The sequence below is a fragment of the Pholcus phalangioides genome, unplaced genomic scaffold, assembly GCF_987345545.1.
Source record: "Pholcus phalangioides strain wild (caught in Gottingen) unplaced genomic scaffold, Ppha-v1.0 ptg000003l_1, whole genome shotgun sequence".
In the NCBI taxonomy this organism is placed as follows: Eukaryota; Metazoa; Arthropoda; class Arachnida; order Araneae; family Pholcidae; genus Pholcus; species Pholcus phalangioides.
This window is the reverse complement of record NW_028301596.1, coordinates 37,680,013-37,707,872: the sequence shown is the minus strand read 5'-3', so window position 1 is coordinate 37,707,872 and position 27,860 is coordinate 37,680,013. Positions and strand designations below refer to the sequence as shown.

The window sequence follows — 27,860 nt, the reverse complement described above, 5'->3', positions numbered from 1 at the left end:
CAGTAAATTGCAATATAGCGATATGGGTCAAAGTTAGTGTGTGTGTGGTGAAATAGCAGTCATTGCACACACTAACACTTGAAAGACGGATGGACCCAGCGCGCTCTTTCTGCTCCCATATCTCAAATATGAATAAATCAAAAGCTTAAAGATTTCCCAACTTTTCTTGAATTATCATGTTGTAACCAAAGTTACCATGTTGCACACCAAAGCTTTTTTAATTCTTTCTTAGCAACGGAGATACGAACGGATATACCTAGAAAAAAGGGAGAGGGTCACACTCACCGTATAATAACTTCCACCATTGTCACAATTGGTTTTTGTATGATCAAAATTCTTCTGAGAGTCCCTTTATGCATCTAATACGGTGTAATCCGCGCGGGAGACTTTTTTTACATTCATTCTTATCTGCGGGTGTCGGCCAGCAGATGCTCAGCTTCTTTCGTCAAATATTTTTGTCATTTTCTCCGATAAATTGTTTGTTATGCAAGTAGACATATTCACGAGCTTATGAATGCTGTAAAAATGCCAAATATTCACCGAAGAGAAAACTTTTCAGACGTTGCCAAAGATTGGGTGAGGAAAAACCCTGAAGCGGTGATGGGGTTATGATGAGAATTCAGAGGAGAATGAAAACTACCCCAGGAAAAAAACACCTTTGCGAAGAAGCAGCGGTATTTATGATGGATGTGTGAATCAGAACGGAATCATATGTCCAACAATGCATCAGCTGATGCAAAATGAAATGCTACTAGATACAATAAACGCAAGCCACCAATGGAAACCTTGTCCTTAAACCCAAACGTCAACTGATTTACATAAATTTATCCGAGATTTCAATAATATCCCGGTAGCCAAAAAACCTGCTGCAGATGAAATATTGTGAGACATTCTCCTCATATCAATAGGACGCGTCAAGGATTCCAAAATATTTCACGATAAACTCATCGCTTACATATACGCGTATTCCACATCAATCGAATTATGCAAATTTTTTTTTCAAATTCAAATCGACAAGCTTGGTTGATATAATTCGGAAAGAACATTGTCAGGTGCTTCCAGCTGGGAAAAATATAAAGCAAGATCACATTCGTTGATCTTATTCAAAACCTAGAGCCGATGTAGCACTGAAATCCTATCGGGAATATAAAAAGTACAAATCCCAGTCTCTAGTTTCCTCAACACTGGCGCACATCGGGAGATGTTCATATACACAATGCCTTAAAACTAAATAATAAAGATGTATTTTTATGACAGAATAGAATAGAGTTACAACACAAAGAATTAGCGCGTAAAGCCATTGTGATTTCTTTATATAATTTTATTACTTAGTTTTTAAGGGGACACGTGATGTTTCAATGAAAATGTCTTATATTACACTATATTTCTTCCTCTTAAAAATGCTTTAATGACATTTCAGTATCAATATAATAACAATTTTAGGTCTCCTGCGTCTCAAAATGCCATTGAAAAGCATCATTTTTTTTTTTTTTTTACTCTGTAGGCATATCAGTGAATTATATCATGCATTTTGTATCATGAGTAGACATTGATGAAAAAAAATTTTAAACCTGTTTTTATGGCACAAATTTGCAAATTTTTCATCATTTTCAACTTTTTTTTGCCAAAATTATCATGAAAATGAAATCACACAGTAAAATGCATGCTACAATTCATTGTTGTATGCCTACAGAGCGAAGATAAAATTCATGCTTTACAATAAAATTGCAGACGCGGAGGACAAAAAATGACCGTTCCAATTTGGTGCTTCTTGGTGTATAAATAAGGCGCTAAGCTTGTTGAAACACATATTTTTCAAACTAAGAGACCTGAAATTGATATTATAATGATACTGAAATGTCATTAAAGAGAATATTTTTCAGAAGAAAAATTTTAGAGCATTTTGAGAAGAAAAATTTCAGAGCATTTTGAGAAGAAAAATTTTAGAGCATTTTGAGAAGAAAAATTTTAGAGCATTTTGAGAAGAAAAATTTTAGAGCATTTTGAGAAGAAAAATTTTAGAGCATTTTGAGAAGAAAAATTTTAGAGCATTTTTCAGAAATAAAGAATAAAATTATACTACGTTTGTGTTTCTAAACCGTTCCGAAAAGAAGTACCAGTAAAGTGCCTGAAACGATTTGACGGACCACTTGCGTCCCGTATTACGGGACATACCTGTAATTTTCGTTCTGATTTTGTTTGTATACATTTGTCCCGTTTTTTCAACGATACTCATTTGAATTTGTAATAATTACTAAAATCGTAATACACGCACAGCGTTTTTATATTAGTATAAATTATACTATGATAATTGTAGAAAAAATTAAAAATATTCATCTCACACATTTGTCAAGTTCAACATTTTTTTTTCCGCCAAATTTTCAGCAACTTTAATTACGGTTGGTTATTAAAGCTTGCTTAATATTAATTAAGTCCTTGCTTTTGGCGATGTTTCTTGATGAAAATCGGTGATGTCCCGTATTTCACGGATTTTTATTTAAGATAAGCAGGTATTACCGTATTTATCTTAATGAGATTATTTATCGTTATATATCTCATTTTTGAATGCTTCCTCCGTGAAATACTGCGCATTTTTGTTAACTGCGATTTGCTGCGGAATCTCACGTCCACTCCCTTCAGCAATTTAAGCAGAGGTTAGCAAATTGAATTCGAAGCAATAAATTGAAACTTTTGGCAAAATTCAGCGATATCCCGGATTTCCCGCATCCTCCTCAGTGATGCATGGTGAACATGAGAGTACGAACCTAAGGCATAATTTTAATTGAACCCACATGGATGTTACTAATATCAACAACAACGGGAGAATAATTTTATCGAGTTTGCCATAGGTTGAGAGAAACGCTTGATAATATATATAGTATTTCTCTCGAAAACTGATACTCACGGCACGTGTAAGGACGTTCGTTAGAACGTTAGGGAAAAGAAAAAAAAACACCCAACATTTGTTATAAAAGGGAAATGGAACCTACAACTACGTGTTACGGTGTCTTAATTACAGTCTCGCATAATAAATGATGAGCATTGTGCGAAATATAAACGACTATAATTAAGTTTTACCGTCTCGCTGTTGTTGTCGGAAACAGGTGCAGTTGCTTTAAGAGCTGTGGAAAAATACTATATTTCATCTCTCTCTGTAATGAAGCCTTGTTTTGTGTTTTTTTACATGTGTTAATTGGAGAAATGCGTATTTTTCGGCGTGTTTTATACCTTATGGTAGGAAATGAATATGCGCCCGTCACTGATCATTATCATTCAAAATTTTTTTACTCCTGTCATTAGTGATTTTTTTTTTCCTTGGCTATATAATTATAATTAATGCCGCTTTCCCGTCCGATGTGGAGGTTTATCTTTCTATTATTTGTCTGGTATAAAAGCGCGATATCTAAGTCATTTGTTAACCGAACCGTGTAAGGAAACTTACCGTAATATCCCGAGTATGATAATAATTTTCTGTGGTTTTTATTACCGTAAACGCGCTGGCTATTTTGGCTTATTCTCTTCAGAAACAAAAAAATATTCTCACCTTCTAATTAACCTAATATTCTTATTACTTTTAAGTTCTGGTAACTTTTTTTTTTTTTTCGCGGTGGCCCCGGTCGATAGGGGTACTTACTCGCCTGAAGTACCAAAGGGTGTTTAGAGGTGTCGCGAGTTCGATACCCGGTTCATCCTTGTCAAAAAGTTTCCTGGCAAAAAGAGTAAAAACAGAAACGGTGATATCAACCCGCTGAAAAAGATTGCTACCGTATGGAGTCCCACGCCTAGGGGTTGGCGAACCAATCTCTCGGTGTGTATTAAAAACAAAAGGCTGTCTTTCGGAATCGGCAATAAACTGTGGGACGCGGTCTAATTAGCCCTGCAGAAAATGACTGTGATGTGAGCGACAAAAATGATCAAATGATTTTTTTTATTATTATTATATTGATAGGTCATCTTACTTTATATTATGCATATGAAAGTAATAAACAGATTTTTTTTGTTAATTAAAAAATATTCTGTGCAAATGTTACTTGCATTTGGGTAACTTTGACCAAAAATTCACTTTTTCCTATCTAAAAACATTAAATCACGGGCCTTAAACCTATGACCCCAGGGCCAAATATGGCCATCCGAATGTTTTGCCGTGGGTGCCGACAATTTTGCGAAAATAGCTACTAAACATTAAAAAAAAATCGATTAAATTAGAAAAAATAAATCATTAAAGAGATGTGGCCACTGAAATCTGTAGTGCTACATCTAGAATAATGATAATTTCCAAATTCACACAGACATAATAGTTATGCCGTGCATTCAATACGTTAAAAGTGCCGTCGTAACGAATTCGTTGGACGCGGAGCCAAAACACTTTTTGAGACACGATTTCAAATAGGCTAAATATTTTGAAAGGCGAAATTCGGCATTCAAATGGTATGCATAATTACAGAATTTGCGCAATCCGCTTAAGTTTCCCACACAAACTTTTCGTTCCATCAACTCTTCTTCGATTTTTTTTTCTCAACGCCTCCCAATAAAAGTCAACCTGTAGAATCTTAAACTAAACTCTGAGCTACTGCCCCCTCCCCTCCCCCGGACCTTCCCATCACCCCAGGGCCGATATTGCCTATTTTGAGAACACACTCAGAGTGACAAGAATGCGTAAAGTGCTAGCTGTCCACCCTGTAAATGTGTCTTGTGGACATATGACATTGGACCCACATGTATGCATAGGTGTACGAGACACCTGTAGACTGTGAAAGGGCTCCGATAAGCGACATTGTTTTTCGCGCATAATGACTACAAGTCCGGTTTATTTATTGGGAGTTCCCAGCCTAGGTTCAGCAGCAAAAAATTGCTACCGCAGGGAGTCCCCCATCGAGGGGTTATCGCACCAACCTCTCGATGAGTATAAAAACAAGCCTGCCGTTCGGAATCGGTAATAAATTGTAGGTCCCGGTCTAATTAGCTCTCGTGTGCAGAAAATGACCGTGGTGCGACAAAAATTATCAAATGATCCCAGCGTAGGTTTGTATCTTGCCCAGTTGGGTGCGTTCGTGCGTGTGTGTGCTATTGTAATTGATTAGTTAAATCAATGCACACATTCAGGAGTGCAGCGCTACCTATTGCCAATAATTTCAACTAATTTTTTTTTTCTTGCGTCAGAAAAACACCGACTCTCTGACAAGTCTAAGAGCACAAACAGCATCCTGGTGCGTCAATTTTCCAATTTTTCCATGTTTTTTCCTTTTTTAATCTGTCCAAATTTATGGGACACCCTGCCATGCTCTTAAACTTCACAGCTGAAATTATCAATTCAATTGTTTGTACAATGTGATAATTTCATAGCATATTTCTTAGTTAATTTCAACATTTAAAACGTTCTTGCAGAATTTTCACTTGATGTACCCTTTACATACAAACATACAATTACGTTAAGTATAGCTCATTATCGAACCTGCTTCTCCTCAACTACAAGCGTTCTTGACACTTGGCTCTTAATTATGGCGAAGCGATATTTGCGCTGATTAACTACGAATAATCTAATGGAGTAATATAGATAATGAGTGATTTTCATCTTTTCAATGCACAGTGTAAGTGTATCAACAACTTGGGAACGGGGGGAGGAATGAAAACGGTTTTTCCCTGGAAAATCAAAGAAAACAGATATGAAAGCCGTATCGATCAAAATGTTCTCGATAATGAAGCTATAACTATACTCTTAATATTTGATACAACTTATATTAGCATTTTAAGAGTGCACGCGACAAATTAAAGAAAATGCCGGTTTGATACGCAAATTAATAAACTCGAATATTTCTGTTCAAAAATTCTACGTTGTTTCAAGGAATTTCTTGTATTTATATACATTTTTTTCACATTTTCCACGAAAGTATGTTATTTTCTAAATTTCTGAGAATTTCTATATTATTTTGTTTCCCTTAGAAAAAATAAATGTAATGCCTTCAGGAACTATTGAAACGTATAAAAGGTTCCGCGTTTGACTTCAAGCTGTTTCAATAAACTCGTTTACTATGTGCCAATTCGATGTGAGCGGACGTGAAACTTGACACTGAATGTGATTTGAAAAAGAAAGAAAGAAAAATATATCAATGCCAGGTTGGATCAAACATACGTTATATTTTTCCTTATACATTTTCGCAGGAGAAATACATTTTTTTCCATCTTTTCCACATTTCTTGTTTGTTTTTTTTTTTTTCTCGCTTTATTCGAACTCGTTTAGAACATGATGAAATTGAAAAGTTTCGTACTATAGGATGAAAGGAAAAATCTTCGACTTAATCCGATTGTGAAATGTGTGAAAGGAAGGCGTTGACTCTCAGTCAATCGTAGTAGGACGTCACTAGCGTCACAGATGTCAGTCCTCAAACATGTATGGAGTGTGGCGTGTAAGGAGTAGTACTAGTCCTGTCCTCAAACATCTATGCTTACGAGGAGTGTGTAAGGAGTACTATTAGTCCTCATAGATGTGTTTCCGAGGATCCTCCCAATGATTCATGCGTGACATCAACGATTAAGTAATACATGCTCGTAGGCATTCATGCGCGCATGAACATCTTCACCATTAGTGATTAGTGTCACGCATTCACATTCATGGGTGGTTTCACATTCTTGTAGGATGCAAACCTCATGGTACATGCATCCTCAAAGGCAGGGTTTCCCATTCGTGTAGGATATAGACCTCATAAGCCCCGTTCACATGGGAAATGGAAAAAGCGGGTTTAAAACCTGCTTCAAGAATTTTCACCAATTACTGCTCTCCATTCCTTTCCTTACGAAGGAAAAAAGTCGTCAAGCGGGTGCTAGCACTCCCTAAGGTACCGCAATCTCTGCACATGTGAACGAAGAGCAAGGTTTTGCATTAGGGTAAACCTTTATGGTACATGCATCCTTAAGATCAGGGTTTCACATTCTTCTAGGATATTGTTGCGGATAATTTTCCACAAGACTTCGAGGTTGCAAAACAAGAAGCGGTTCGACGGACAAACACAGATTTATTTACAGAACAGCAATTTATACGTATTTACAAGCTAATCGAAGAGCTAGCAACTTTCTCGCAAAGTTTAAATACGACTGACTGAATCTCCTTGTGCCCGTCTGAGCCTGTCTAGCCCGCCATCTTGTGAGCGCCGCACTATTTATAACCCCGACAGAAACTTCGAGAAATAGAACATTCTACAAAATTCTATCTTACAGTTTCCTAGTCGGCGGCGCCACCGTACGGAGGGGTTGAACCAATGTCTGTAGTGGCGGGACTTTCTGGAATGTTCTCACCAATAGCATCTTCCTCCGATGAACCGAAACCGGCATCAACCGATTTCGATATTTCTGAGAGCCATCGAACAAATCGCGCCGTCTATCGCCTACAGATCGTAACAATATAAATAGACCTCATAGTATACATGATTGATTCTTTTTCTTTTTTTCCAATGCAGTTGATGTATTCGTATATATCAGATATGTATGACGTAAGCCTCTTGGGAATATAAGGATGAAGTAATCCATGTATCCCATGTATCGGAGGTTTACCCGAGATAGCCATGTTTTTTCCTTGCTCAGTAAATAAAGGTTTAATGAATATATTCATTGGCTAAGCTAATCAGATCCACTTTTCTCAAGGGAATTCCGATAAAATATAAAACTTACCCATCATAATCAATATTTCTGTACTTCAGAACCGTACTATCGCGTATATCCATTTTCCTCAATTTCGAGACATTGCTGTATTCTTGTAGTTCTCATTCTGTTGTTTAGGGCCATATAGTATTGTATTTTAACTAAAATACTTTTTAATTGAAATACTTTTCGAGAAATTAAAAAAATAATGAGATAAATTATTGTTTTATCTTCATGCTGTAAAATCACTCAGATGAGCATACGATGGTATGGTTCTGACGTACAGATTTATTATCCAATCGCTATATCCCTCCAGTTCATTTTTGTATGATATCGATTTGAAAAATCGAGTAATAATGATAAAAAAAAAAAAAAAGATCGCTCAGTGAGTCGTAAGTAATGGCTCATGAACCTATAGATGGAGTTTTCGTTTACTTATCAGAAAAATTCATAAGAAATTCCTTACACGTTTTACGAGCCGTCGTCACATTCGTCGTTAAAGAAATTTTTGTTGGTATTTTTTCTGGTTTTTTTTTTTTTTGGTTGCCCTTTTTATCCTCGTGGGAACACAAAGTACCGAGAATCGGTTTCTTCGGTAAACAGACTCGATGTGAGAAAATGAAAGACACGCTCGGGTATCGATTGCTTACTTACCTCTCTCAATATAGAGCCATTGCAAGATGATATCTTTACCGGGTGGTACGCCCACGGAATAGTTATATGTTTTCCCTTTATGTACACACTCCCGATTGGGTTCATGAAGTCATTTATAAATTAGAACTAGATGGAAGAATCGAGAGATTGGATATGCCAGAATCATATGCTCCTGTGTGTGGTAATCAATATCCCTTTTTATTAGTTCCATCCGATAAAGATGACTATATGTCCTGAGATCCCCACGCAAAAAAAAAATCCAAGTGCTCGATTGTTATTGTATGGTTCTGAATATATCATGATCCAATGAACATATTGAAGTAATATACATATTGTATTATATATGGTAATGGTACAATACATTAATTTCATGTAATGTGGATATAAATGGCTCCCCTGATCGTGAATGTTAACGTAACATGGGGCTACTTTGCACCGTTTTTGAGAATTCATTATGAGAAAACCCTGCTATGCATATGAATATATAAAATTGTGTTTGATATATTCTAAGACAAAATCTGAAAACAGTTATATTGCCATAAAAAAGCCATCACAATTTTTTTTTAATTTTTATGAATTTCTTTAATATATTGGTGCAAAGTATCCCATAGGAACGGTATACTTCAGCTGAATTAAGCCTAAAACGAAATGAAAAAGTACATTGGTGTGTGGACCAAAAATCATTTTTCAAGTATGTCAACAATGGATTTAAGGAGACACCCCCCCCCCCCCATAGAAGGATCTAGGGCAGAGAGAACAATGTAGGCATGTGTAGTGCTTTCAATGACTTTCTCACGTCAGTTTTTAACCGAGAAGGCGATATCCAAAGTACGGGTTTCTCATCTTCACCGATGATATTCCAGTGAATGATGTGGAAGTCCTCAAACTTCTAAAAAGTGTATGTGCAAGCAAAGCACCAGGACCATATAATATTTATCTTAGGGTTCTTATAGGGGAATGTGCAAATGAATTGTTGGGGCCAGTTTTACACAGATTTCCAGAAGTAGTGTTGCTGATCTTGCACAAGACATTCGAAGCTTGCTAATGTGCTTCTAATATTTAAAAAGGGTAATAGAGATATTAATAGTGTAGTAGATATCCAATTATCGTCCAGTGAGTTTGACGAGTTCCCTCTCGAAAATTTTGGAAATTTTTGTCAAAATGCAATTGGTGAAGTTGATAGCCGAGAATAATATTTTGTCGGATAATCAGCATAAGTACAGAAAGGGGCAAGACATGTGTAACCAGCATCCTTTGCTTCTATGATCACGTGACTTAAGTTTTGGGAAAAGACAAAAACGTCGATGTTGTTTATCTTGATTTCCAGAAGGCATTTTAATCAGGTCCAACATGGTAAACTCTTGAAGCGCTTATATGACATTGAGTGCAACTTGTTGAATTTGCTAGAATCATGGTTGTGGGATAGGTCACAACGGGTTATGGTGAACGGGAAACTTCCTGATTGAAAATTTGTGTGAAGACATAGGCAGAGTTAGGCATGAAAGGCGAGGAGGAGGGGGGGCACACGATAATGAAAGCTGGGAAGTCATGATAATGATACCGATTCATTACGTTAGATCATTCGGCTTCGTCAATAGCGCTAGGGGGGGGGGTTGCCGCCTCCATATCTCCACCCATGTGTGAGAAGAGTGGTGTCCCTAATAGTTACATCTGTAGATAACTCAGAACAGAAAACTACGCACCCATACAACGTAAGTAATGTAACGTAACGCGTCTGAAAGAAAATAAATGTCCATAGTCCGATATAATAATCTAATAAAACCTTCGACCACATTTTCCAATGATTCTAGACATCAATATTGAGCCCTTTTTCAAAAAAAAAAAAAGATGTCATATATATCTCAACTTTCTTCATTTTATTCCGAATACAATTCAAGTAATTTATATGGCAGGTTTTTTTTATATATAGGAGAGAGGTAAAAAGAATTCTTTTCACAACATGATTCTTTCATCCATGCTTATGGTACGTACTGTATTTGAAATATGTCATAAAATATTTGCGAGGCATCTTTCGCAGATGGAACTCGTTCAGCCATACACGACTTTATCGTGAAACATTTCCCCTCAAAAAACTCTTACGTTACATAACGGAGAACAAAAAAAATGAAGTTATGAAATACGGGGATTTTTCAAAGAAGAGAGAATGGTCTCGGAACAACAAATTTCCTTTCTTTCCTGAGGAATTTGTCATTTTAGAATGCATTACAATGGAATCCACATTCTTTTGCCAGTGACGTACGAATTTACTTCGGACATGTTTTGTGACGTAAACATTTGTTCTTGTCCTACGGACGATTGAGGAAAAAAGAAAGAAAGTAAGTAAATATTTTATCGAATGATATTCATTCCCTGCCCTAGCTTTGCCTCCGGTAAATACATAGAGTTCTGTTCCAGTCTTCATCTTTCTATTTCGATATATAAGAATGTGTCATCTACATGCAACACTGCTACATCAGCTGCGTAATGCAGGAGTAGTGCATAAAATGCTCAATCCATGGCCATTGAAGTCATCAGACGTATCCCGCGATAAAAATGAGCAAAGCTTAAAGCCCGCTTAAATCCCCCAATCACATTTGCAGGTCATTTAAAAGACTCGTGGCACAGTTTCATAACACTTAAACAGCCCGTGGTACATTCAATGTAAATACACTCCACATTTAAACATCACTTAAGTGACCCGCGGTACATTCTTAGATCAGCCCTTTGACGTTATTCCAGCTTGCAACCGTTCTTACATTTTAACTTACAGGATAATGACGCACTGTAGTAATACTGTGGGTCCTTTCTGTGGTTCTCAACTTCGACGTGCGAATGCAAGCCGATCTCCCCCATTAAAAAGTCTCGCCGTAGAGAGCAACAGGCCTACAACGGTAAAATCATCAAAAACATTACATTTCTCTCATAATTCAAAAAATATGTGATAGATGGCAGCACTATAACAAGCATTACACAGAAACAAGCTTCACGTTAGGTTTACAAGACTCACACGCACATTCCCGTTAGAAGTTCCGCAGAGGAATATGAACGGGTACATGTGTGTGGTTTAGTAGTGATACTGAGTCCGGGCCTTTTATTCAATGTGACGCAGATTTGCATACGGTTTTTTCTTCCCCAGGTTACATTTGCATGCATGGTGTGTTCCTTTTCTCCTGATAAATTTCAACAGGAATGCCGTTATAACGTTTGCGGGGCGGCCGTTTCGAGACGCGCTACCGCGTTTGCGTTTTATGTTAGACCATGCATTCTTTGATAACAATTGCTTGTATTGGTTTGTACTATCACCTCTTAAAGCTTTTCCAATCTTTTCTGAATGACCCTGTATACGTAAGTTGATCTTACTTCCCATATTCCTCGGGACAGTCATGGTTTTGTTTTTCTTTTACTCGCCATCCCGACTTTTTTGCAAAAACGCGTTCCGGATTTTCCCGGTTTTTCTTCTTTTAATCAAGACTAACTTGAATCTTTGGATCCACCTTGAATCCAAAATTTATTTTTCAGCTTTTAAATTATATTATGATAATTAAAACTAAATAGGAATATTGATCTGTTGTTTATCATGGTAAATGTTTTTTTTTTCACGCAATTCATTTTAATCTTCTGAAACTTGCAGTAGTGCTTCATTTCCCGTGACTTTAGCAATATTTGCTTACTTTTTGGCATTATTTTTGGCGATGAGTGGCGATGATCCACCTGTGGGAGGGGAGGGGGATCTGTAAATTCCTGTATTTTCCCGTATTTGAATTTCTCGTATGTCTTTTGAGGAAATATGGTCAGTTTTCATATTGCATATACGGGATCATGTGAATCAGCAAGTTGGAGCGTCAAACATGTTACAACGTTGGATATGAATTTAAACGACACAAACATTGCATTAAATGTGATAAGCTCAAAATCTAGGAATTTGGAAACAAAAGCTACAAAAATAAATTTGTCTTTCTATCTGAGGTGATTCGCGTTTTCATCTCGACATTATAATATAAGGGGCCATTCAGCCATTCAAGTATTACGTAAGCAGATTTTCAGCCATTTTTGACTCCCCCCCCCCCCACCTTGTCAGCAAAAGTCAACAAAACACTGACCCCCTCTGATCTGGGGAACTGGTCACTGACCGCTGGTCACTTAATTGATGTGCAATGTGCCGCGAGTGACACGGGATCTGGCAAAGTGCTACCAAGTTGCTTTTTCAAAAAAAATTATGTTTGAGGTCGTGGTAGAGACATCAGATAACTTCGAAGGCCAAATTTGTACCCCGTGGGTTATGGGCAGAGTGAGTATGATCTACATGTTGCTTAATTCATGATTCATGTTGGTGGGAGAAAGAATCTCCGTGAATTTTGTAGTTTTTATACACAGTCGTCCTAGAAATTCGAATTGAGAATTCCGAAACGGGAAAACGCACATGTGCCAATTTCATTTTACGCAGAGACTTCTCTATTTCAATGCACATTTTAATACAAACTGTTTGCCCAACAGGGATACACATTTCAAAATGAAGAAAATTATGTTTTTCGTGAGGACAAAGCCCCATTGAATATCCTCGCGCAATATGAGATGAATCGATAGTGCCTTAGGGAATTATTATTCCTCTGCTGCTGCTGCTGTAGCTCCCCCTCCTCAAATTTGATCGATTTCTCGCTCAATGATCCGAAAACATCTACAGCTGATGACCTTTCGTTCATATTTGATCCAATAACATGGTTACATATTGGCTAATGATCTGTTGAGACGTGGCATGACTAACACGTCTCTGTATAAAAATGTTAATAATTTTAGATTGAAGTCCATGTGCGGTGGATGTTGTTTCAATTATTTGTTTTGTATTTGGTAAACGAGTAATGGATTTGGCGGTGTGCAACCTCTGGACCACCGCCGAGTGTTTCTATCCGGACAGCGAAAAGTGTTCTGGTAGAAAAGTATCAATACACGCGAAAAAAAACTTAGGCTGATAATGTTTCCTTCATAAAAATACGGTAAATCGGAATCAATAGGTGATGTCGCCATTTATCGGAGAAAAAAATTGTCTAAAGTTGCCAATTGTAGCCAAAAACTGTCTTGGGCAAGTGAACAAGTTCACCAAAAATGAACCGTTGCCAATTTCAGCCAAAAAGAGCAAAGGCGAGTGAATTTGCCAATTACATCTAAAAAATTGTTAAATTACCAATGACATCTAGAAAATTGTTAAATTATCAATTACATCTAGAAAATTGTCGAATTACCAATTACATCTAAAAAAAACTGTCAAATTACCAATTACATCCACAAAATTGTCAAATTACCAATTACATCTAAAAAATTGTTAAATTATCAATTACATCTACAAAATTGTCAAATTACCAATTACATCTAAAAAATTGTTAAATTACCAATTACATCTAAAAAAACTGTCAAATTACCAATTACATCCACAAAATTGTCAAATTACCAATTACATCTAAAAATTGTCAAATTACCAATTACATCTAAAAAATTGTTAAATTATCAATTACATCTACAAAATTGTCAAATTACCAATTACATCTAAAAAATTGTTAAATTACCAATTACATCTACAAAATTGTCAAATTACCAATTACATCTACAAAATTGTCAAATTACCAATTACATCTAAAAAAATTGTTAAATTACCAATTACATCTAAAAAAATGTTAAATTACCAATTACATCTAAAAAATTGTTAAATTTCCAATTACATCTAAAAAATTGTTAAATTACCAATTACAGCCACAAAACTGTCAATGACAAAATTGCCAATTACAGCGAAAAAAATGTCAAATACCAGAAAAGTTACCAGCTACAGCGAAAAAAATGTCAAATACCAGCAAAGTTACCAGCTACAGAGAAAAATGTTCTCAAAGACTAGTAAATGACAGCAAAAAATCTTGCCAAAGGCAAGTAAAGTTGTCAATTTACAACCGAAAATATTGTCAAAGGCAAGTAAAGTTGTCAATTTACAACCGAAAATATTGTCAAAGGCAAGTAAAGTTGTCAATTTACAACCGAAAATATTGTCAAAGGCAAGTAAAGTTGTCAATTTACAACCGAAAATATTGTCAAAGGCAATCATTTATGTCATGAGAATAATCTCAATTTCTAGATTTTAAAAATTCAACGAAGCTCTGTTGAGGGGAGGGAGGAAACGGTACATTTTGAAAAGTTGGGGCAACCAAAATTACGGGAATTTCCCATAAAATAGGGTGATATAATTACCCTATAGACAAATTTCTGACCCCGACCGACAGAATTACCGCATATTTGGTCCGTAGACTTAAAACATTGTTTACGCCTGGATTTGTGGTTCCGGGAAGGAAGGGCGGGAATAGGCCCTTCTTGTGGTTTTTTTATTACATATATGTTTTTTAATTATTAATATTAATGACAATATTAATTAATAACACAGTAAAAACCCCTCTTAATGGACGACTAACGGAAAATGAATATGGGGGGGGGGGAAGGAAAGGAAACAACCAATTACTCGCGGTCCGATATGAATGATGTCGATACCCTGGTATCGGGCCGCAGCCCGGTGGTTGAGAAACACTGATCTAGAGGAGAATAGCCAGAAACACGAATATGCAAATTATCCCTTCTGTTGTTTTTTTTTTATCAGCTGGTTGGATAGCTTAGTTTGCTATCTAAGTAGTTGCTCAAACGCCAATGTGTTTCCCTTATTGAAATGTTCAAAACATTTTAGGAAAAAAACTTCCATACAGTAACATGGATAGAGTAAACATTCAACCGCCATTTCCCACGTCCTCTTGTTTTTCCGAGGACAAGGATAATATTCTTCTCTCGCACATGCGGGATTTTTAAAAGAATGTCTCTCATATATATTATAGGCGATATACGCGAAAAGATGGGGCAGGAAAAGCCAATGTCTCCTCATTAAACAGACGGAAATTTCCGACATTATATACGAGCCTGTGATCATCCCGGAAAACGACTAAAACACGACATTTTTATGTTGATGGGTACAAAATATGTTCGAGAAGAATCGATCCTGTGCTGTTATTAACCAGGTCAAGGTTATGGAGGATTAGAATTCGGCTTTTAGCTTCTTCTTCGGAAGCTTGTTATTAGGGTCGGAATTTAGTGTCTTGTTTGAGGTATTCATACTTCCACTATGAAGGTTGTGATCCGGGTCCGGGGGAAGAACATTGAAGACAAGTTCTTTTGATACCGAGCCTGGGGTGACCACTGATAGATGGTGCCTTCATTTCCCCACCCAACTCCACTGGTTGGAAATTGCCGTATGAAGATATACATATGGCCGGAGTTGGTGTGCGGTAAAATAGGTAAAATTCACATTGTCCAAATACAAAGTGTGATACCGTTCGTTCTTTTTTCATATGTGACTCCGTGTGTAATTTTTGTCTCAATTTTCTTTTAGAAATACATGAAGCCTTTGAAAAGCGGCGAACTCTCCGGCGTGATAGAAGTTACGCAAGTTGATGAAATTTTCTACAAGGTTCCCGAGATCTTAAGCCATCACGAAGCCTTTCTGGATGTTCTACGTCAAAGGATATCGAGTTGGGACACCAAACAAAAGATTGGCGACGTTTTCGTTGACGTGGTGAGTCTCGGTTTCTCCTTGTCACTGATGAAATTATTTCTTTTAGCGCCAGTTATTTCATTTTATTTGACGCGGTCTTCAATCGATTTACCAGCATTTTTATTTCTCCGTTGAAAATGTCGATTTTAAGATGAAAGCCTTATAAATGTACAAAATATTTCTCGATATTGATCTTTCGAATAGTCGATAGGTAGACAGACATTCGTTCGATCACCCTCTGATGCATACATGGTCAACCCATGACCCGCGGTCCAAATATGGCCCTAGGAGTTACCTGATGTGGCCCGCGACACCCAAATCTAATTTTGTAGGAAAAAAATAACTAAACGCCACACATTCACACATCACTTACGTAGCTTGCTGCACATTAAGTAGCTTGCGGTCACTTAAGGGACCCGCAGCATATTCACAGGTCACTTAAGTGACCGCGACACATTTACAGAGCACTTAAGCTGCCCGAAGTGCAGTTTCACATCACTCAAGTTACCCGCAACCCAGTTCCAGATCACTTGAGTGATCCGCATGACAATTACAGATCGCTCCATTGATCCGCGGCACGCTTATAGATCTATAGTTATGTGAGCTGGCTTTGAGACATAACTATATTAATCGAAGCAGTAGATTAAACAATAAAACAATTATTTATTTACAAATATAAACGAAGGTAAAATAATACGGAATTTGGACGAGAGCAGCGACATGTACAAAGATACGACCGACAAATATAAACAATAATAGCTCTCTGGCCAGACGGCCTTGACATTGGATCTTTGTGTTGTTGCCACAAAGAGAAAAATAATTTTTCTGTCTTCATAGCTTAGTTGGTAGAGCACTCGTCCGGCAAAACAAGAGGATAGGGGTTCGAGTTCCCGTAAAGGCAGACATGGATTTACCTTCTATGAAACACCGATATTTCTTCATTCAGAAAATTTTTCCGTAGCTGTTATACAAATTATTTTAGTTCGATATCCACGGCGTACTTTTCGAAAATATCTCACCCCAAAACAGTCATACACCTACAACATTCACATTGCAATCAGGAATAGGACATTCAATGCCAGTTTTTAACCACCAGATATAGGTGGCAGCACAGTTAGGTTCCACAAAAACACAGACTACTTCTTCGAGGATAAAACGGTAGTAAGTATAGCTGTCTGGTATTGTATCGCCCCTACGGTGTTAGATTTGGTTTTATAAAGTGACGTTTGTTCTATCCCGTGTTTGTTTCCATTTTCTTCCCTGGAATTTGAAGAAAGAAAATACGAAAGCGATTACATAATGATAGTCGCAACACACAAACGTACTCTCCAACTCATAACTCTCCATTCCGTCGCGTTCTATGTTAAAGTGCTCGGTAATTTCCGGTCCATTTCCGCAATGGTCCTGACAGCATTTTCCTTTATTTTTGTTTTCCCTTGAGGATAGAAATGTAGAGCAATTTCCCCGAGTTCCTTATTTACGAAGGTGAGGGGAAAAAAAAGTATGGAGCAGATACAACAAAACATGGGGAAAAAGAAGGAAAAAAGGAATTACACATTAAAAGTTTCCGTTTCCACCTGTGATTCTCGGACGAACAACCGAATGGAAAACTGGAATTGTTTCGTTGAGGAGTTGATTTCCATAATATCGATCGCTGGAAGTTAATTTCTTCTGATTTTTAATTAATATGTAGATTTTTAATCCGAGTCTCGCCAATACCTTCCTTGGCGAGACGGGAATGTTTTATTTCTTCTCCTCCTTCTTCTGCGTGTTCGATATGACAAAGTAGTTCTATCGAGTAAATTCTACAAGAGCAAAAGGCATTACTTATTTATTCATTGAATTTCGATGTCGATAGCAATTCAATTTAGTTTAAAAATTTTTACCGATTAGTTTTTGACAACAAATTTGTGAAACTTTAGGTTCAAACGATAAATCAACAAAACTGATTTCTTTGTTCCCATGTAGGAAACAGTGGAAAAAATATTACTTGTGGTTTACTGTTTCTCTATAACCGACCAACAGCCTTCTTTACGGCCGTGTTCATCAACAGAGTTTTAACTACAATCGCAGGTGAAAGGATTGGAGATCGATTGGTTAAATTCAGGATTTTTACCAATCCGTGTCGATCTCTAATCCTTTAACCTGCGATTGTAGTTTAAACTCTGTCGGTGAATACGCGCATAAGTCACTTTTTTGTTACTTACTAACTTGGTTTATAGTAAAACAAAGATTTCTCTATACACAGGGTGGATACTCTCGACCTCCCCAAAGACTACACCACGTGATTTCTTGTCAAAAATTTATGTTGGAAAGTTGTTTGAGTTTTTTTTATTTGTCCAATAGTTCCGGAATTATAACGTTGTGATATTTTGTGATGTTTCAGAAAACGTTGATCACTGTTGCACGCCAAACACCCAACGATGTAAGTTTGCCCCCCCCCCCTTCCCCGCTGCAGGTTGCAACTTCTGGAAAATGAAATGGAATTAGAAGCCAAGTTCGGTCTTCTTCTTTCACGATCGGCGTTTTTTCTCTTCGTGAAGAGTTGTACCTTGTTACCTTGGCCCACTACAGAAACTTTTCATTAATCAAAAATTGTGTCTCACAAGAAGTAAGATTCTCAGACAATATCGGGGCCCCTTGTTCGATCCGAGGCCTAGGGGCCCCGTTGAGCCCTACTTATAGGACGCCAATGTGAGGCGTCTTCAGAAATTGCGAGGATTTTTTTTGGCCCGTAATGTCAAAAAACTTGACCGCTGATTTACTTAAATATAGTTTTTCAAAATGTTTCTTCACTTTTGAATCACTCTGTGTGATTGACTGTATTGCAATATTTATTTGCAATTCCTTTTTATAAGATCCGTCAAAAGTTCATTAAAACTTTAAAAATCAATCAAAAAAGGAACAAATTATCAAAAATATTCTGATAGGCTGATGTTTGACACTCATAAAAGCACGGAAGGTCTCGGTATTTGACTGTTATTTTCTCTACGAAGTGTATAGAAAACTCCTCAGAATCTCATTTAAGGGGAAATGTTGGCCCTAAATGGCCTACATATTTAATATTTACTTCTTCTCCCATCATTAACGATTCTTTCCATTCTTTTCTACGTAATTATTTTTGGCTATAAAACCCCAGGGAAGAAACATATAGACGGACTTTAGTGAAGCCCTAGTCGGACTTTTACATGTTGTATTGTATGAAGTTATTGCAAAAAAAAAAAGGACCCGAGTTTCGGCTCAGCGGGAAAACAAAGAACGGTGATGATATTGGGCTCGCATTTTGGCCCGTTTTTTCTTATAAATTTTCTTTCGACGACATCTTTCTGAGAAAATGTTTTATCACATATTTACGGCTTGCATTTTTTTTCTCTTTTTTTGGAGAATTTGAATTTCAAATGAGATTCAATATACACCAGTGTCCTTCATGGGTTTCGTTTATTTTCTTGAGAAGGATAAAAGCGACGAAATATATACCAGAATGATGAATTAGTCTCATATGAAGATTTTTTTTTTTCGAGGCAAATATGGCCATAGTGATATTTTCAAGGCGATGTCACCAGGTAGTTATGAATACTGAAATAACATATAATGTGGCATGGATGTGGAACAGTCGAAAGAATGTGGAGAAACTTCTATGTTGTATGTTTCAATGAAGAATTTGAAATGATCTAAAACTCTACGCGAAATCTTCTGGGGGAAACCGTCATCACTTCAGGCCATGGTCAGAAATCTAGATTTGACGTTGCACAATATGAGAATGAAATAAGAGTTTGCCCATTCACACAGAGCAGCTTTAACCAATAATCTTATCAGTGGCAAACTCTGTATGCATATTCTTCAAATGATTTGCTCAACGATTCTGAAATGGAAATACATCGGTTTGTTGTTTTAGTTGGGCGCGGTAGCCCAGGTCGATAAGATACTCGCCTAAAGTATTTAAAAATGTTTAGAAGTGTCGCTAGTTCGATACCCGGTTTGTCCTTGTCAGAAACTTTCCTGACGCAGGGGTACAACACATACGGCGACATAACCACAGAAAAAGATTGCTATCGCAGGGAGTCCCACACCGAGAGATTTGCGCGCCAACCCTTCGGTGACTATAAAAAAAAGAGCTGGTTTTTGGAATCGGCAATAAACTGTAGATCGCGGTCTAATTACCACTCGTGTGCGGAAAATGGCCGTGGTGTGAAAAAATTATCAATTGATTCTTTTAATAATATATCGTATTTTTTTCTAGATATTATTATTTTCTATATATATACCGTATATACTCGGTCAGCAATCAGCGGTCATGTCTGTCTGTATAAGCCGACCCCCCCCCCCAACCAAAAAAAAAATCTATGCATTTTGGAAGGGGAAAAAAGCAAGTTTAAGTTAAATTTAAATGCAAAAAAAAAAGTTATAATGAAGAATGATTCAAACTTTCTCTGATCCAAACTCTACATCGAAAGCGATCATACGGTGTAGAATTTTCATTTTCACCTTCAACTGTGCTGTCATCGGCGTCGTCACTTTCAAAGAACAGATACTTGCCAGTAAAAGCGATAGTGCTTTCAGTATTCATCAAATTTACCAACCAGGCTTGGGTATTAAGCATATTCGTCGGTAAAAGTAATGAATGTATCAAACTTACCAAGAGGATTGGTAAGTGTGCATAATACCCCTTTATTATATATAACCGATTCGTCATATTAACCGTAACATCTACACTTCATCTGCAAGTTTTAGCTCCCAAAAGTAATTGCCATGATATTTCGATGTGATAATTGCCATGATATTAAAAGCGATGACAGGTGATTTGGAGGAACATTGGAAATTTTGGAGGAACATTTTGTGTAGATTTTTTTATTTTTTACAAGCTTAAGATGGTTTTTTGTCCAGCATTTCCCCAGGAAGACGTTAAGCATGCGAACTGAGATATCCCAAGCATCTTTATCGGTCTTTGGCCTTCCCCCGATGCTGACATAATACTTGAATGGCCCTTAAGCCATTAGGAAATGTTGTCTGCAAAGCATGAACAAATGTCGTGTTAGATAGTGTAATTCGGACTTTTTGCTGTCCCCCTCTCCCCACCCTGAGCCAGCAACACAAAGTCCCTTTGGCTGGCACCTGGAGCGGTCGACAACGTGAAGGCTTGACTGAAAAGAACACGAATAAGGAATCCGTTCGCTTCACGGCGATATCCGAGAACTGCTTTTTAAACTTTTGTAAATATATTGCTATTGTGAATTTTTGCTATTTGTAATTTTTCCTCCTCTCTCTCTCTCTCTCTCTTTTTCAAATGTATTTCATTGTCGTGCATGTAACACATTTGTAATTTATGCATGCATAATAAAACACCCGACACCATCCAGCCCCGCATCCGGGGCAATGGCTAAAAGTGGCAATTCTGTGTAGAGATGGCAAAATGTCATAAGTCACTTTTCCCAAAAAAAATTGAGTTGCTCGCACTCCGGAGTCTCATACGTCAAAACTGTGAAAGGAGGCAAAATTTTGTCGTTCTTTTTTTTCAGTTCACGAGGAAACAACGGAGGCAAATTGCAATAAATGAAAAAGCACGGTATCACATTTTAGCAAAATATTGTTTATAAATCTGCCATCATGAAATTTCGAAAAAGTGACTTTTATAACATTTTGCCATCTGAGCAGAGAATTAGCGATAGAGCCTGGGCGGTATACGATATGAAATGAAATAAAATGTCCCCCCCACCCCCCGAGCTTCGAATAAACCAAGTTCGACGGTATTTTAAATATCGATCAACAAAATATAATACCAAAAATGCAAAATTACATTTTGGGAATGTTAGAAAGACCAGTCAGTGGATGCAAGTGATTTCAACAGGCTCTAACAATTAAGAACCTTCAAAATATTACAAATCCATTGTACAAGTTTGATGAACTCACCCGCGAGTAATTATTCGGAGCTCGTCCAATTTCTCAGGCGTTGTATTCATGTACCGAGCATGTTCAACATGTATTTGACAAATGTATATGAAGACTGGCACTGGCTGCTGCTGTCAGGAGGTGTGTTATAATATCTGAGCATTAGGGCCGAATATGTGGGGTTGTTGCTTCAATCGTGTTTGCATCGAACGCTCGAGTTTATATGGGCTCGGCATTAGATTTATCTCTCGCTAGATTGCTCCTCGAGCTTCAGAGAGAAGTAGGGGGGGGATGAATATTAATTGAGGACGATGAAATCCGTTAATCGAGATCAGTGAAATAATCAAGAAAACTCAATTGAGATGTATCCGCATTCCCTCGTTTAAATCGAAAGGTATTTGAAACATCTGAAAATGATCATGTAGGATTTCAATTGACTCTAAATTTCCACCAATTCTAAAATTATTTCTTCGGTGTCCGTCGTTGGCGAGTGTAAAAATATGGAAATTTAACCTCCTTATAGGATCACTGCAGTGATATTACGTCCAAACACCAGTGTAATAAATTCAAACGTCTGTGTACTCCGTGTTTTCTTTCGAATTATTGTGTTTTATTTCCTATCTCTTCAACATCGCGAAGCATTATAGTAACCCTATTATATGTGGAGAAGTTTTTTTTTTCTTTTCCTCATTTATTTCTATACTCCTATTAATATGTGATTTATTTTTTTCCACTCATACAATGTATCTTTCTACTATATACATGTAAGAACGAAAGAGTAGGGTGAGGATGAAAAAAGGACTAAGGAAAACTCTCTTATTTGTCTTCATCTATTACACTTTTTTCCTTTTCTATTTTTTTAAAATAAATTTTATTCAATGTTCCCGGTGTATGGCCTGGAGCCAGCTAAGCTTTGAATGCTTCACCCCGGAGCGATGCTTAAAGTGCATCCAGCAACACCCAAACCTACTCTGGCCAAACGTACGAGGGGAGACAAACCTCAGTGCATCAACTGAGGCCCTGTTCCATACAGCAAAGTACAGAAACTGCTCCTTTTCGCCCCATAAAGTTGACGAAAAATCCAGAGAAGTCCAAGTTCACCGGGTGGGGGGGGGGGACCATCCAAGGCCAACTTTGTGCATATCCTGAAGAAATAAAAATTAGTGGTCCACTGATAAAGCATTTTAAGCTCAGATCTCCAGAGATCCTGATGATGAGGAGATTCAAGCTGGTGCAAAAAACAAGCTGGGTTCAATACTCGAACAATCGTTCCTGAAAGCCATCAAAATTGGTGGGAACAACCTGATCCTGAAGAATATCTACAACTTCTACAAGAAAAGATCAACGAGACAAAAATTCGACGTACCAGGGCATCATCAAATATGAATTAAGAAACATCACATTAAGAGGGGGGGGGTTGCGTTACACCCTTAACTGGCTAGTGTTTTTCCCTCTTCCAAACTCGGAGCAGTTACTTGAAATCCTGAGTCCCTCAAAGGGTTAAGGCAACTACTAAACCACATATTCACCTTGTCCCTATCCCTCTGCGGAACTTCTAACGAATTGGTGCATGTTGGAATGTGCATGTCCGTGTTGTGAACCTAACGTAAAGTTTGCTCATGTGGAATGCTTGCTATGTGTAGTGCTGCCATCAGGCATCAATTTTTCTAACTATGAGTGAAGTGTAATGATTGAAGATTTTTAACGTTTGTAGGGTTAAGACCTCGCATATCGGGGTAAAAATTTGATTCTAGTCTGCATGATAAAAAAAGACAAAACTATATAAGCTCGGTACTCCATTGAACGAATAACTGTAACGGTATTAGCATTAGGTGGAGAACAAAACGATCGCAATTATGCAAATTTGACTGTAAACACGACTACAAACAGAATAAAAATTTGATAAAAAAAAATAAACTATTCAATCAAAATCATTTTTCCATGTACAAAACTGGAAGAGGAAAAAAACATTACAAAGCAAAATCCAGGATCACAGAAATTCGGATTATCGAAACTAAATAAACACCAGATTTTCCGGTGTTATTCGATGCTGTGTTCGCTAGATAAACAAATTCCATTTTGTTTCCCTTTTTTTTAGGAAAGAAACAAATTTAAATAAGTACGAATCGTACACATAAATACCTTCCACGAAGATATGAATGTATTCGAAAATGATTTATCATTCTGTATTCGGTACACACACACACACAAACATGCTGCCAAAAATATTCAAACCACACTTATTTGCTGTTTCATCAGCAACCGTAGAATGGAATTTTCCTTGAGGGTAGTCTGTGTGTGTGCGTGCATTTAGAAATATCAAATATACATGTTTCAAACACACGCTTCATCTATAATGCATGCATCATCCGCAGTAGCGTCGGAACGTCTCTGATAAACAGATGTAAGTTTCCTTTCACTTACAGCACCCACGCATAAGAATTCCTCTGCACAGATGAAATTTCTGTGTGTGTACCCTGTTCCTTTTAAGTAGATACCGAATTCGACAAGATTTCTGGAAAAGATATCGGTATGGATCAGAAAAACAGCATGTTTCGACTCAATTTTAAAGAAACAGCTACAAAATCTGCATATCTAATGCCGTGATTTTACTCAGGTCCTCCCCTTCCCTCCCCCCCCCCCACTATGATTTTATATGTATAAAAAGTCGATATTTTTCCATCATTTTTTTTTTCCAAAATTCATTCAACAACTTAACGTGCAAGGTTCTGGCAATAAATTTAGATTATCTCTATCTGACGAATTGGCGATAAATATGGTAACCTTGTCTTAACCTAACCGCTCGTTAGAAAAAAGGAGAAAGGGAAAAAATGAAGCGAAAAGAGGAAGAGAAAAAAACGAATGAAAAAGTGTAAAGGGGTCATACAAGTGTTACGTCGGCATCGAGGGGAGGAGGGGGTTTCGGATTTGCTGACTTTTGATGACAAGGGGGGGGGGAGGGGGTTTGAAGGTTGCTTACATCATCAACCACCCCTTTTTGAAGATATGGAATATTCTAAGCTGCTGACGAAATTTTGCTGACAGGGGAGGGGGCGGGGTTAAAAATGGCTGAAAATCTGCTAACGTAATACTTGAATGGCCCCAAAGATAGTATAATAGATAAGTTAATAAGAATGTAGGTACAAAGTATATTTCCCTTTTCACCCTCATCCAAGCTGCCAGGGAAGTCGGAAGTCAAAAATGTTTGGTATTACTCGAGCAATGAACACATAATATTCGCTTGAATACGTTTGAAGACAATACGTCACACATTCAACAAAAATGTCCCGTTTGTGGTAAATCGCCCATCGCTTGAACTGAGGGTGAATGTACTAAATTTGAATGATGACTGGTGTGTGCGTGTGTGTGTGTTGCAGAGCAATACCTTTCAAACGATTGGTGTTACTTTAGCAACATAAGCATATATGTTCCGACGTCCCTGCAAGCTATTCTCTTTCACTCTTATAAGAAAGATACATTATACATGGGGGGGGGAAATCACTATCACGGTATACAAAAAACCAAGAGGGGGAAAAAAGAGTTATTGGGTTGCAACAAAGCTTCGCGATGATTAGGGGAGAGAAAAGAAAACAACGATTTTTTTCTTGTTTGAATTCATTCCACTGGCGTTTGGACGCAAAATTACGTCCTTGATCGTAAAGTGGTCAATATTTTGAAGCATGATATATAATATTTTATAAGACCGAATAGTAGTTATAACACAAAAGTTTGAAATCATTGATATATTAATCTATTTTTATTAGTAATTAGTTTTTAAAACATTCTGTTCAAATGACTTCTTTTGAAGCGCATCAGTGTGTGGAGAGGAACTCAGGACTACTACTAATTTTTAGTATTTCCCAAACTTATCCACCCGCTGCTCCCCGCAATGCTCTAACAAAGAAAGAGAACAATAGTTTTGTTCTCAACAAAGCACCGAACAGGCGCATATCAATATCGACAGCTCACCGCGATGCTCCGACAATGGTTGGTGACCCCTCTTGGAGCCATTACGCACACTTTGAGAACCACTTCCCTAGCTTATTTAGTTTTTCTTTCTTTCTGTGGTTATCCGGGAAAGTAGGTTTACTGCGGTTTTCCAACTTCTAGGCGTGAATGCGAGCTGGTCTCCATTTTGAAAAAGTCTCGTGGCACAGAGTCGGCAGACCTTCATCGTGAAGTGAATGTAAGCGTCTTTCAACAACCCCTCCCGTCATCAAAAGTAAACAAAGCCGAACCCCCCATCGATGCTGACGTAATACGTGAATGACCCCTAACGATAAACTCTCCAAAATGATCTTTTTTCTTGATCCACAGAGTATCGTTATATTGAGATTTCATTGTACATATCGTTATATTGAGATTTCAATGTACATATCGTTATATTGAGATTTCATTGTACATATCGTTATATTGAGATTTCATTGTACATATCGTTATATTGAGATAACGCATGTCAGCGCCACCTATAGTTGAATTCTATAGCTAAATTTTTCTGATTTAGTTTCATTCGTGACTCTGATGCTTGATATAACTTGAATTCGTATTCGAAAAATTCACCGTCAGCAATTCATCGCTAGGAAAATTCGCCGACCAACAATTCACAGAATGGAAAATTCATCGACCTCATTTCGACATGAGTGAATGAATGATGCGAGTGAGCAAATGAACGAGTGAGTAAACTAATAAGCGAGTAAATGAGTGATTGAGTGATTGAATGAACGAGTGAATAAATGATCAAGTGAGCAAGTGAACGGTTGAGTGCATGAATGAGAGTGTGGGTGAATTGAATGAGAGTGTGAGTGAATGAATGAATGAGCGAAACCGGACTGTCACTTAAGCTTGCTCGCTCTCGCTCACTCACCAAGTCACTCAGTCAGTCACTAGGTAGCTCATTCCATCACACACTCATTGGGTCGATCTTTCTGTCACTCACTCACTAGGTAGCTCATTCCATCACACACTCACTGTGCCGATCTTTCTGTCACTCACTCACTGGGTCGATCTTTCAGTCACTCACTCACTAGGTCACTCATTATATCACTCACTCACTAGTTTACTCACTCAGCAACACTAACCCCTCTGCCACTCACTCACTAACTATTGTATCAATTACTGACTCACTCACTCGGTCATTCCTCGCTCACTTACTGGCTCATTGAACTCTTATCGAACTGTTAGTCGATGAATTTTCCTGGCGGTGAATTGCTGTCGGTGAATTTTCCTAGTAGCCTTCACTTGGAATAAAAAAGATAATTCAGATCTCCTGTGAGATATGTGAATTTCAAGTAAGAACACTGTACTTTTGCCAGTGGATAATATAGCATAATTCCAGACACAAAATAATGAACATTCTTGATTATGGCGTCTAATAACGAAAGTCTTCCGTAAAAACGATCGTAAATCTGCATAAAATAAGCGGAATGATATGTTGATTAGGGGTCCCCTTTTAAATGAAAGACAAAGTAGGCTAAGCTTTCAACAGCAACTTGAATTGTTTCCTGTTTCCCTGATGTTCGAGAGAGAATTCCGCTTATCACAGCGACTTCAAATGAGCAACAACTGTTGTAGATGAATGGAGATGAAACACTGTCAGATGAAGTGCGGCAACAGAGACCCATTGGAAGTTAATCTCAAAGTATAATGGCTGTTTTGCTGCGGGCAACAAACAGTCAGCAAATGCTTCTCGGCGGGATAGTTTACTTGATTCGGCGAATAATATGGTCATGAGATGATTTCGGTTTCCCTATTTGGAGGATTCTTCTCCGATTCGATTTGATTTCAGCTTTTACGAAACAGCTGCAGAGCCCATTTAGAACGCGAGGGCAGAAATTTTCGCCCCGGGGATTACTTTTGTGTGTGGGGAGGGGGAGGGGTGTGACGTTAACTTGAGGCGCTCATTTCCAAAAGGAAGAATTTCTACATCTTTCCCGAAATGCACTTTTTGACGGTTTCTGGATCTTTGGAATGAGCTCCTTCGGATTATGCAAACAGGGTTTATTCAAACGGGAATATTTTTGGTCTTGAAATCACAATGTATAAAGTTTGTCGTTTCTACCAAAAGGGGGAGCACATCCACCTTGTTCATTCACTTCAATATTTTTCATTCCAAAAGGGG

The 27,860-nt window shown here is 37.6% G+C and overlaps 1 protein-coding gene across 4 annotated transcripts in view; it reads left to right on the top strand.

Moving 5' to 3' along the window:
• The window catches only part of LOC149088496 (rho guanine nucleotide exchange factor 17-like), a 208,340-nt gene that overhangs the window by 128,155 nt on the left and 52,325 nt on the right, over positions 1-27,860 (top strand). For all 4 annotated transcript variants that reach the window (XM_089247790.1, XM_089247783.1, XM_089247775.1 and 1 more), the window contains exon 3: positions 15,695-15,877. In XM_089247790.1, coding sequence (XP_089103916.1) covers positions 15,695-15,877 — 183 coding nt within the window. The remainder of the gene's footprint in view (positions 1-15,694; positions 15,878-27,860) is intronic.